General features: G+C 39.0%; 1 protein-coding gene across 3 annotated transcripts in view; it reads right to left on the reverse strand.

Annotated features, from left to right (window-relative positions):
* NOTCH2 (notch receptor 2) overlaps positions 1 to 12,742 on the reverse strand; it is a 178,152-nt gene that overhangs the window by 38,607 nt on the left and 126,803 nt on the right. For all 3 annotated transcript variants that reach the window (XM_067727445.1, XM_067727448.1, XM_067727447.1), the window contains 3 exons: positions 5,971 to 6,163; positions 4,470 to 4,615; positions 2,786 to 2,899 (listed from right to left, as the gene is read on the reverse strand). In XM_067727445.1, coding sequence (XP_067583546.1) covers positions 2,786 to 2,899; positions 4,470 to 4,615; positions 5,971 to 6,163 — 453 coding nt within the window. The remainder of the gene's footprint in view (positions 1 to 2,785; positions 2,900 to 4,469; positions 4,616 to 5,970; positions 6,164 to 12,742) is intronic.

The raw sequence follows: 12,742 nt of genomic DNA on the forward strand, positions 1-12,742 counted from the left end.
CAAAACTACAATGAGATATCACCTCACACCCGTCAGAAGGGCCATCATCAAAAACTCGACAAACAATAAATGCTAGAGGGGGTGTGGAGAAAAGGGAACCCTCCTGCACTGCTGGTGGGAATGTGAATTGGTACAGCCACTATGGAGAACAGTATGGAGGTTCCTTAAAAAACTACAAATAGAACTACCATATGATCCAGCAATCCCACTCCTGGGCATATATCTGAAGAAAATAAATACACTAATTCAAAAAGTTACATGCACCTCAATGTTCAAAGCAGCCTTATTTATAATAGCCAAGATATGGAAGCAACCTAGGTATCCATCAATAGATGAATGGATAAAGAAGATGTGATATGTGATACACACACACATACACACACACACACACACACACACACACACACACACACACACAGAGGAATATTACTCAGCCATAAAAAAGAATTAAATTCTACCATTTGCAACAACATGGATGGATTTAGAAGATATTATGCTTAGTGAAATGAGTCAGACAGAGAAAGACAAATACTGTATGTTATCACTTATATGTGGAATCTAAAAAACAAGACAAACAAATGAATATAACAAAATCGAAACAGACTCACAGATATAGAGAACAAACTAATGGTTACTAGTGGGGAGAGGGAAGGGGAGTAGGGCAAGATAGGGGTAGGGGATTAAGAGATACATACTACTACATATAAAATAGATAAGCTACATATATATAAGGTACAGCACAAGGAATATAGCCATTATTTTGCAGTAACTTTAAATGGAGTATAATCTTTAAATATACTGAATCACTATAGTGTACACCTGAAATGAATATAATGTAAATCAATTATACTTCAACAAAATAAAGTCAAATTACAACTAACTCAATTTAAAATTTTATCCTAAAATTTTGTATTCAGAAAGAAAACAGTATTACCACAAATTTTCATCAATATCCCTAACAAGTTTTTAATGTGTCTGGTCAGAATAATGGCTCACAAGAAAAGGCAACGTTTCCTAGTTCCCTTCATGCTGGCCAAATTCAATGACACTTAAAACACTTAGTGACAACTCAGCACTGAAATTTTAATCTGCATAGATTTCCAGTCTCATATAATTTCTCAAAATTCACAAGTAGTAAATTCTTTTAATAAGATCCTAATACACAGAAAAACCAACAGCCAGCATTTAGTCAAATATTCTTATAGTATCTGAATAGCAAGAAGACAAATATTTTCAAGATGACCTGTGCACCTTAGTCATATTCAGGTAAGTCTCTAATGTGCCTGAACATAGTGACACCTGCTTGTATCTCCCTACAGCCATCAATTCTCAGTCTTTATGGCTGTGAGTGAGATCATCTGCTCAGTACCAACAAATGTGATCAGCACTATCACTGTGAAATGGCGTTATTTAGACTGTCTGTCTGTGGGCTTCCCTGGTGGCACAGCGGTTGAGAGTCCGCCTGCTGATGCAGGGGACACGGGTTCATGCCCCGGTCTGGGAAGATCCCACATACCGTGGAGCAGCTGGGCCCGTGAGCCATGGCCGCTGAGCCTGCGTGTCCGGAGCCTGTGCTCCGTAACGGGAGAGGCCACAACACTGAGAGGCCTGCGTACCGCAAAAAAAAAAAAAAAAAAAAAAAAAAATAGACTGTCCGTCTGGGGATAGCTAGGGATCTCCGATAACTGATTTTATCAGTCAGGCTGGCTAAATGCACTTTCCCTGCATGAATGTTTCTTCTAAAGAGGTGACAAAGATAACAATGTAGTATCAAGTCTTTCAGGTAACAGAGGCATGCTTCTGGCCACTCTGCCACTCCAAACAGCCTAGAGTCACTAGCAACAGCTATAATGAACAGCCTACGGCTCCAGGGGAGTAAGAACTCAGCCATGCTCCTGCCTGCATGCTATGCACTGGAGAAACATGCAAAGTCACTGTTCATGTTTCTGTTTTGTTCCCCACAGATGAAGAAAATGGCTGACGAAGAGGTAAACGAGCTACACAAATACAACCAATCACAAGATGGCAGTAATGAGGCAGAAGACTACAAAGAAACGTCCAGGCACACTCCTGTAATACCACCCGAAACAAAGCACACCTGATGTGCAACGAAGTCACACCCACGTCTTGCGTGTGTGTGATCGCCATCCCAGGGGTCGTACCTCTCTGAATAAGATGCAGTGGCAATGAACGTGAGGAGAAGAATGACAAGAGGACAAGCTTTGGATTCAGAGAGACTTAGGGACAAATCCTAGATCTACCACTTACCTATGTGACCTTCAGCAAGTAACCTCTCTTTGCCTCAGCTTCCACATGTATAAAATGGTGATAGGAACTTCTAAATACTTTGTAGAATTATTGTGAGCACTAGATCAAATAATCCCGAGTATGTCAAGTGTCCGGCACATAGTAAATGACCAATAAGTGGTAGTTGTTGTGTTAGCAAAACTCAGACTAAGAGCACAGGCCATAGAGACTCTGGGTCCATTCAAATAATGACTAAACCATCAGCTATGTGTCAATTCCAGCCATATATAATTTTTAAAAATTTTCAAACCCTAAAAAATAAAGGCAGCAAATGAGTTTCCCCACCACTTGCATCTAGAGAGGCCACAGTGTTTTCTCAGAGCTGAAGACCCAGTCAGTGAGGGCAGGAAGGGTGACGAGGCAGTGATTCCTCAGAGCGGCATCAATGCCCCACAGATCCCGTCTCTGAGACTCAGAGGTTTGGAATGACAAGGCAAGACCAAGCAACCCTTCTGGTCCTTGCACTTGCAGGACTCACCTGTGTATGGCAGCACACAGTGGCAGGTATAACCACTTATATCATCAAAGCAGGTTCCTTGGTTCAGACACGGATTCGAAGCACATTCATCAATATTCACCAGACAGTTATAGCCTGTAGACAGAAAAGGGGAAAAACCAAAGACAGTGAAACTTCGTTAGCCTCCTCATTATCTCATTTACTAAGCAATCCTCTCAGTGGTAAACGTTAAACACCTCAGAAACTGCATTAACTTCTTCAGGCCACTGGAACACCTGTTCATTCATTTCAGTGTCAAGTCCCTGACACAGTCAGTAAAAAGTGCTTAATCCATCAAAAAATGAATGGAAGAACAGTATATTCTAATAGCTTGAAAGTCTAATGCACCTCCAAACGTAAGTAATTTCTCCATTATGGACCATGAAGTTCATTAGGGTGAAGACCTACTGCTATATCTAAATAGAAGCTCTTTCTATACAGAGTATCTGGTCAGGGCTTAAAAACAGCCTGTAAGTTATCAAGGGATAAAATATTCGAATACTTAATCAAAGCCTGCGATTTATGCCCACTCTTTCAAATGCACAGTCTCTACCATCGATGTGGTAGGGCTTCCGGAAGTCACGAAGCTGTTTCCCCTGATCCAAGACACGAAATCTACTCCCACTATGAAAAAGAGAAAAGGAAGGAAGCATCCATGGGGACAGGACTGTACTAAATGCCACACGCCTTTGTCCCTTCAGTAGGGCCTGACACAGAGCCTTAAGACTGAGGAACTACAGCACTGTACAAAAGAAAATGATGGTCTAGGAGTACAGAGGTCTGGGTTCAAACTGTACTCTGCTACTCGACAGCCGTACAACTCTGGACTTTACGTTTTGATTTTTATTTTGTTGATCAGCAAGTCTCAATGAGACAAAGAAATAAACGTGTTTTTAAATCTATAAGTTTCTTTGCAGATGTAATATATCTGAATGTCAGAAAATTACTGACTAAAATGTGGTCTCAGAAAATTTTCAAGTAATCCAAGTGACACTGAAACATACTGATGTATTACAGTAGCCTGGCACAATTCTGAGTGGTGAAATCAGTGACTACATGGATAGCGAAGTACAAATGTGAATGATTTACCCACAGGGTTCTCTCTCTTGAGTATCTAAGACAAAAGCAACGGGAGAAATACAACAGAGACAACTCAAAACGTGATTTTACACAATACCCACTATTATGCATTTTTCCAGAAGGCCATAGGTGACTAGGTATCATCTAAGAATATCTTAATGTGTAAGAGAATTTGTTGGAAAGGTTTTAAATACATGGATTCTTCCATGATATTATTGCTACAATTACAGTAAAACAAAATTTTCATTCTACTACCAATATCTCTTGCGAATTAACATAGAATCAAGCCTACACTGGAGCTTACAATTAGAACACCTGTCCAAAGTTGTGTAAGTGGAGTTCTAGTTGCTCACCTTAAATGGTACTGTTTCAATAACTCACCTCTCTGCTAGTCTGAAAATAGAATCCATGTATAAATCTATCTATGTTTTTATTCCCCAACTGCCCTATAAATATTAAGTACTCAAATTATATTTGCTGTATGAGTGAGAAGGAAAAAAGGGAAAGGAAGAAGTGAGTCAAGCCATATGCACCAACAGAAAGGCAGAGAGAGAAGGGAGATAAAAATAGGCACTTTTGCTTTCACCTTTAAAGCCCTTCTTGCAAGTGCACCTGTATCCATTCACCAGATTGTCACAAGTTCCTCCGTTCTGGCATGGATTAGAAAGACATTCATTTCTGTCCACTTCACAGTTGATGCCAACCCAGCCTGCATCACAGAGGCACTTGTATCTGAAAGAAGACAGAGTTATTTACTGTTGGGGGATGAATGTACAATTGAGTCATAGTTGAAATACACCATTCTGAAAAACTGAAGGACCAAGGAACTCTTGGGTAAGCTAATCTCATTTCTGATCCTCTATGGACCTATACTTGGGTCACCATGTGAATCATGTGGGCCCATCTGGAGTATTCAGTAAACACACCTTCCTGGCCCACAAAGATGCTAGAGAAACTAAGTAAGTATAGTGAGTTTTCATATGTAAACAGTGGTTGGTACAACAAATCAGGACAATCTGAAAGACACGTTAACACAGATAAATCTGCAGTTTCTTTTCTTCTATATAAACTAAAAGTAACGCAAGCCTTAGGATCACTTGTTTCTGGTATAAAACAGACACCCAGGAAGTAGTGTAGTTATCAGAGACACTAAGCCACTCTGAAGAGCTCCTGGGATGTCTGACTTCTGAGACATGCTTTGCTCTGACCTGAATCCCTGCCCCCAGAAAGCACTGAGGGTACTGAGCAGGAAAAGGAACAAAAATGAAGGTATTTGAAATATATGCACATTGTTCACAATCTGAACATCATTAGCACTTAGAATGTGGTATCAGGAGATAACAGCCTCCTAGTCTGGAGATCCTTTAAAAAAAAGTAGGTGGGTTGGGATTCTTTGCAGGCTGCTATACTCTGAAACAGGAATACTGAGTTAATTCATCTTGGAAATAACTTGATTTCCTATTTACCTCTTAATACACTCTTCGTTCTTTCACCTGTCGTAAGCATGGCAAATGGTAATGCCCAGAGTCCTGTCCTCTGGCAAGCACAGCAAGAGTACACGACTATCTCATGGAACCTAACATCACACTTTGTGATTCTAGAAAATTACTTACCAACACATTACACAACTCTCAGGGGCTTGCAAACTGTGAACATTTCATCAGGGCCATGTCTAAAGTTAGCTGAGACTAGATCTACTTCAGTGGCACCCACTGGTACCATGATGGAACAGAGTTGGGCTTTTTTTTTAAGCAGGGGGGAAAATCAAATAGAACATCCCTCAGAACTCAATCTTGCAATGAGTACTAAAAGTGCAATTGCCAAAGACTCATAAAATTACCCTGGATTCCTCCCATGTGCTGACTACCCACATGAGGAAAGAGACATTCCTCCTTATTTTCCACCTACTCAGTCACAGAAGGTAGAGAAGAAGTGGCGATTTGGTAGACTATGCCGCAGACTACCGAAATCTTCAGCGAGGTCTCAGCTCAAGTCCTGACTGACTTCTACAGGGTATGGCCAATACTAAAACTCAACTGGCTTGACACAAGTCAATAAGAAACTATTAATACATGACAGCTACTCACCCACTGAGGCCCCCAGTACAGTTTCCGTGGACACAAGGATTGCTCAGGCACTCGTTCACCTGTGAGTAGCAGCTGGGATGATGGGGCCCCTCAGGGCATATACAGCGGAAACCGTTCACATCGTTGATACATGTCGCACCCTTGCGACAGGGATTGGAGGCACACTCATCAATGTCAATGTTACATCTCTGCCCTGTAGAGAAGGGAGACAGTTTTTGTCAAATACAAAATGCTTAGGGAATAGACACAGAACTATGAGATCTATTGTGTTGATACCTTCATCTTCATAGGCTATAAGATGCCTTGGGCACCGCATGTCAAGACTTAAGGAATAAGACATCCAACGGCCCTTAGTGCCATGCAAGGAAGGGGCAAAGGGCACTGTGCTTTGATAATAAAGTTAACAAAATGCTGGAACAGTGTTGTAGTGTTTTGACATGTATTTCTTCACTCCATCTTAGAGATGGGGAAACTTTACAAGGATTCAAAAAGAGAACATCAAATGTTACCAAAGCTGGCTGCTCTTCTTGTTGCTGTTTGGAGTACTCTCCAAGAAGCTTTCCTTATCACTGCTTTCAGCTGGTTTACTGCATTCATTTTTTTCAGTTAGTCAATCTCTTACATTTCCATATATGGTAAATCTCAATTAACAGGAATGTTTCGTGAGTAGACTATTAATTTAATGATTAAACTGATTGAAAAGAAAAGCTATTTTACTTTCACTTTTAGAGTTGTATTAATCCATCTTCTGCCGCAGGAAGAAGAGTATTCTAAGCATAATTTTATTGTTCTCTGATCACTGAGAAAACCATCCAGGGTCTCTCAATCTAGACCAGTGGTTCTCAAACTTTAATGTGCAAAAAGAGTTGCTAAAAGTACTTGTTTTAAAAGGAGATCCTTAGAGCCCCAAAACCACATTTTATTTTTATTTTTTTTTGCGGTATGCAGGCCTCTCACTGTTGTGGCCTCTCCCGTTGCGGAGCAACAGGCTCCGGATGCGCAGGCTCAGCGGCCATGGCTCACGGGCCCAGCCGCTCCACGGCATGTGGGATCTTCCCGGACCGGGGCACAAACCCGTGTCCCCTGCATCGGCAGGCGGACTCTCAACCACTGTGCCACCAGGGAAGCCCCAAAACCACATTTTAAATAATGTAGGTAAAACAGAAAGACAAATACCGTATGCTAACACATATATATGGAATTTAAGAAAAAAAAATGTCATGAAGCACCTAGGGGTAAGACGGGAATAAAGACACAGACCTACTAGAGAATGGACTTGAGGATATGGGGAGGGGGAAGGGTGAGCTGTGACAAAGCGAGAGAGAGGCATGGACATATATACACTACCAAATGTAAGGTAGATAGCTAGTGGGAAGCAGCCGCATAGCACGGGGAGATCAGCTCGGTGCTTTGTGACCGCCTAGAGGGGTGGGATAGGGAGGGTGGGAGGGAGGGAGACGCAAGAGGGAAGAGATATGGGGATATATGTATATGTATAGCTGATTCACTTCGTTATAAAGCAGAAACTAACACACCATTGTAAAGCAATTATACCCCAATAAAGATGTTAAAAAAAAAAGAATAAATAAATAAATAATGTAAGTGATTCAAATACTACATTTTGAGAAACTCTGATGTAGACAATTATTAGTAGTTTACCATCAAATAATAATGTAAATGTTCAGAATATATGAAACTGAACTGAATATGTTCTTCCTCTAAAACATATCCAAGACTGCACTTTGAAAAGATGCCTGCTATAACCTTCACATTTATTTCTTTAAGTGGAATAATGTATGCCAGTTACGTAAGAGTTTTGCTTTGTTAAGTTTTGAATAAATGATTTAACTGTATATTCCAAAATGATATAAAATTTTAAAATAACCCATAATTCTGTAAATGAGTGGCAACAAGCAACTGCTAGGAAGGAATTTATAAATTTCTAAGAAGCCAATTTTCTGATTTAGATAAAAACAGGCATTTTCATTTAAGAAAGAGCAACCCTGCATTTAGAACAGGAAATTCCAAATGAAATAGATACACACCCCTTTAAAGTACGGGTATTAACATTTTTTCACCCTCCACTGCTCTCTAAACCATTATTGGTGGTTCTTGAGGTAAAAACCCATAATCTGGTAGTAGTTGCTATTTTCCTCTTAAGTGTTTTATTAATAACTTATTTTAAAATACTACTTTCTTAGCTTCAACCTCTGATTTTTTTTTTGGTGTTTGCCACTGGCACCAAGATAAGAGCCAGAACTCTTCAACTGTAGCACTATCCTCAGCCTGCAATCCAGTGGAGAATGAGAGGAAAAAGCCTTTTCATTTTCTGTCCTTTTTTTGGGAAGAATCTTCTCAGAAGCCACTCCTCTCACATTTCCTTCATTTGCTTTTAAAAGCTCTTTGCAGAATGAATTTTCAAGTCATCTTTAGCTGAGAGGGTTGAGTGCCTCTTTGTGCAGTCTACTTGATGGACTGACAGCTGCTTCACTAGCAAGGTCCCACGCTTAAAGTAGCATTAGAAACCCCAGCATCAGAAACACCCAGCACAAGGCTATGTGCCTTGCTGGGCTCAGTAACTACTGAATGAGAAATTAACCAATGTTTCTTATCTTGTAGGTAGGTGCCCAAAAAATTAGTATTTAATGAATGAAAGCACGGTATAGTCCAGACTCGAGAGTCTGGCGTTGGATGTCAGAAGTTCCATGTGTGATTCTGGTCATTCATTCAGCAACATTTTCTAAGTGTTCCCTCTGTGCTAGACACTGTTTTACAAAATGCTGGCTAAAAAGATAATTAGGGAGGTCCCTGCCTTCTGGGAACTCACAGTCCTAGCAGTGTGACTCACTAGCTAAGACCATGGACACATCAAGCTCTATCTTTCAGTTGCCTTATTTGTTAAATGAGAATAATAAAACTTCCCTATCTGCTTTTTTTGTTTTGTTAATTTTTAAATTAAGACATAACTGACATATAACATTGTGTAAGTTTAAGGTATACAATGTGCTAGTTTGATATATTTTATATATTGCAGTATGATTACCACCACAGAGTTAGCTAACACCTCTATCACTTCACATAACTATCATTTCTTTTTGGGGTGAAAACAATTAATATCTACTCTCTTAGCAATTTTGAAGTTTATAATGCAGCACTGTTGACTATAATCACTATGCTATGCATTCTATCCCTATAACTTATTTATCTAGTTGCAAATTTGTACCCTTAAACAGTATCTCCTCAATCCCCTACCCCCCAGTCCAGACCCCGGTAAACACCATTCTACTCTCTGGTTTTATGAGTTTGGCTTTTTTATATTCTGCACATAAGAGATATCATATAGTATTTGTCTTTCTCTGTCTGACTTATCTCACTTAACATAATGTCCTCAAATTCCATTCATGTCGCAAATGTCAGGATTTCCTTCTCTCTCACGGCTGAATGATATCGCATTGTATATACACAAGATATCTTCTTTATCCGTTCATCCACTGATTTACACTTAAGTTGTTTCGCTATCTTGGCTACTGTGAATAATGTTGCTATGAACACGAGTGTGCAGATACCGCTTCGAAATAAGTTCCTTCAGATATATACTCAAGTGTGGGATTCCTGGATCATAGGATAATTCAATTTTTAATTTTTTGATAACTGCCATATTGTTTTTCCATAATAACTGTACCATTTTACATTTCCATCAACAGTGTATAAGAATTCCCTTTTTTCCACATCCTTGCCAACACTTGTTCTCTCTTATCTTTTTGAGAACAGCCATTCTTTCAGGTGTGACGTGATTATCTCACTATGGTTTTTTCATTTCCCTGATGATTAGTGATGTTGAGCATCTTTTCATGTACCTGTTGGCCATCTGTATGTCTTCTTTGGAAACAGAAGGTCCTTTCCCCTTTCTTCCCCCTGATTCTAAACATTTGTTTTCCTTCATCATTTATACATTTTTTGAATGTTTCTGATGAATGCAGTCTGGGTTCCGGATCACACTCTAAATCTTTTTAAAGGCATGATCTCATTTTCTACCACCTTTGCCACACTCAGTGCTCCTCACTCCCCTTGTGCTTAGCAGCGTGCCTGTTCAGGATATGCCATTATTCGCTTGACTACGGGCTGGAGAACCAAAAGCAACTGCATGTTCAACATTTATAAATTTATAAACATTTACACACCTTACTCCTGATTAGAAAATACTGTAAGAGATTTAGAGAGAGACAAGACTGTAAACCTCGTATCTACTTTTTAAATTGTATTTTGGTGATTTTATATATTTGTATAATGACATTGTAATGAGGATTAGCTCTATTGGTAGCTACTCATGATTAGCCTTTCAAATGCTATTTGAAAAACACTAGGGTTTGGTAGATTGTAAAGCTTTCAGAACCTCACCTGTTTCAGATGATACTGGATTTCAAAATACAAATCATGATTTACAAGTTAAAAATACAATCAGTCTGTGGCTAAATCATGTAACTCTGAGAATTAGAGTGAACATTGCCAATGTCCTCTATCTGGAAATTACTGGGTATTTTCCAATAGTATTTTCCAAAACTGGGTATAGCTACTCCTGACTAATGTGTTTTCATTTTTAATTGAGGTATAATTGACATAGAACATTATATTAGTTTCAGGTGTACAACATAATGATTTGATATTTGCATATATTGAAAAATGATCATCACAATTAGTCTAGTTAACATCTGTCACCATACATAGTTACAGAATTCTTTTTCTTGTTATTTGCCCAATTTTTAATTGGATTATTGCTTCTTTACTATTGAGTTGTATGAGTTCTTTGTACATTTTGGATATTAACCCCTTATCAGATATATTGTTTGCATATATTTTCTCCCACTCTGTAAGTTGCCTTTTCAACTTATTGTTTCCTTTGCTGTGCAGAAGTTCATTAGCTTAATGTAGTCCCACTTGTTTATTTTAGTTTTTGTTACCTGTGCTTTTGGTTTCATATCCAACCTATGTACTTTCATGGACTGTTATAAGAAATCAGCAAAATAATGGACATCAAGGTGAAACTGAAAAGTAGTTTATAAAACTGGGAAGTATTCTATAGAAGTACCACATGATTTCTTACTTTTCCTATTGAATCATTTAGTATAAAGAGGTCTGCAGAGAACAGAGAATTTAGTCTTAGAAAAAAAAACCTCCCTTAAATCTGCTCAAGCTGTTATTAAAATTGTAATTAAAAAATAGTAGTATTAAAATAAAACAAAGGCAAGACTCATATTTACAAGTCATGAGTATATATCACAGTTGTCTCTGATATTTTCAGCAACTGACTTAAAAAAACAAATAGGAAAAACAGCTGTAGAAAACTGTTCCAAGAACAGGGTACCACCCAGTAACCAAAACATTCCATTTCTTGGTTATGCAGTTTCATGCTACACCTTAAGTTTATTTTAGAATATTTTTAGCCTATGTCCTCCCTCTTTGACCTTCCTGATTTGCTAAATGTTAAAAAGAGAGAACATATGATTCACTGACATTTCCAAAAAATTTAAGATGAGTCTGAGGCTTACATATGTAAAAAGAAACCACAGCAGGGACCTACTTAGGCTGTCCAGTGAAGTGGGAATGAGTATGGACTCTAGAGTAGGACCCCCTGGGGTGGAATGCTGGCCGCAGTGCACTAGTACTGTTACTTAAGCTCTCTTGAGCTCTGGGTTTCTCATCAATACTGCAGAAATAATAATAGCAGTGACAATTCAATGAGGTTAGGCACTTAATTTAATGCCTAGCTCAAAATAAGGCCTTGAAAAATGCATATGTCATTCTACCTAGCAGGAATTTTTGTGTATTCAGTTGGCTGTCACTTACTGTTGGAGTAACACGTTTCAGAACACAGAAGTACGTCTGGCTATACCAGCAGTGCTGGGCACTAGATATAAGAGGTTTCATCACACCTGTCTTCTGAGTTATCTTCCACTGAGCAGATATTACGGTGACCCATGTGGGCCATAAGCATTCCTCTCTCATGTCCACAATCACACCAAGCAGTGCAAAGGCTTGTGAAGTACAGAGAGGGGTAAGTTTCTGGCAAGCAAGAGGTATCTCTTCACTTGGCTCTGATGGCCTTTTGACATCATAGTTTAAAGAACTCCATGGGAAGTTTCTCACATTGGTTGCAAATGAACACATGGTATTTATTAAATGGTAACATCATTATGTAAGTGCCTGCTTCTATGTGGCACTGTCTAGAGAGAATGCGACAGGCACATTATATGCTCTCTGATGGTGCCATTAACAAACGGATGTGTCAGTAAAAGCCTTCAGTAGAGGCTCAGTAACCTCTAGCACGTTTTCATCAGGAGGGTAATCTTATTAGCAACAAAAGAGGTCAAAGAGAAGATGCATGTGAGTTTGCGTGTGTGCACACATGGTGTGTGTATAAATGTTCTAGCTGCTTATAATTTAGGAAGAATTATAACCAATTTTATCTTAGTCACTTACCTTCTTCCTCCTAGAGAGAAAAAAAACCTCTCTGTGCTAGCCAAAAATAGTTTGATCCTCCCAAGTTTTGGCCTTACCCAACAATCCCCCATAAGAGGAAGTAGTCAGAAGAAAGCATTTAGTGTTTTCATAGAATTTTACCTTGGCCATGCCTTTACAGAAGGTATTCACTACTAAGTGCAGAAAAATAAGGGTGGCTTTGAAAGCTATATAATTCAAGTCTGAAAAGAAATTCTTTTCAGGTAGTTATAAACACATGGCCTAAAAACCCGAACTAATGAAAAGTTTCATGTTA

The sequence above is a fragment of the Pseudorca crassidens genome, chromosome 2 (assembly GCF_039906515.1).
Source record: "Pseudorca crassidens isolate mPseCra1 chromosome 2, mPseCra1.hap1, whole genome shotgun sequence".
NCBI lineage: Eukaryota > Metazoa > Chordata > Mammalia > Artiodactyla > Delphinidae > Pseudorca > Pseudorca crassidens.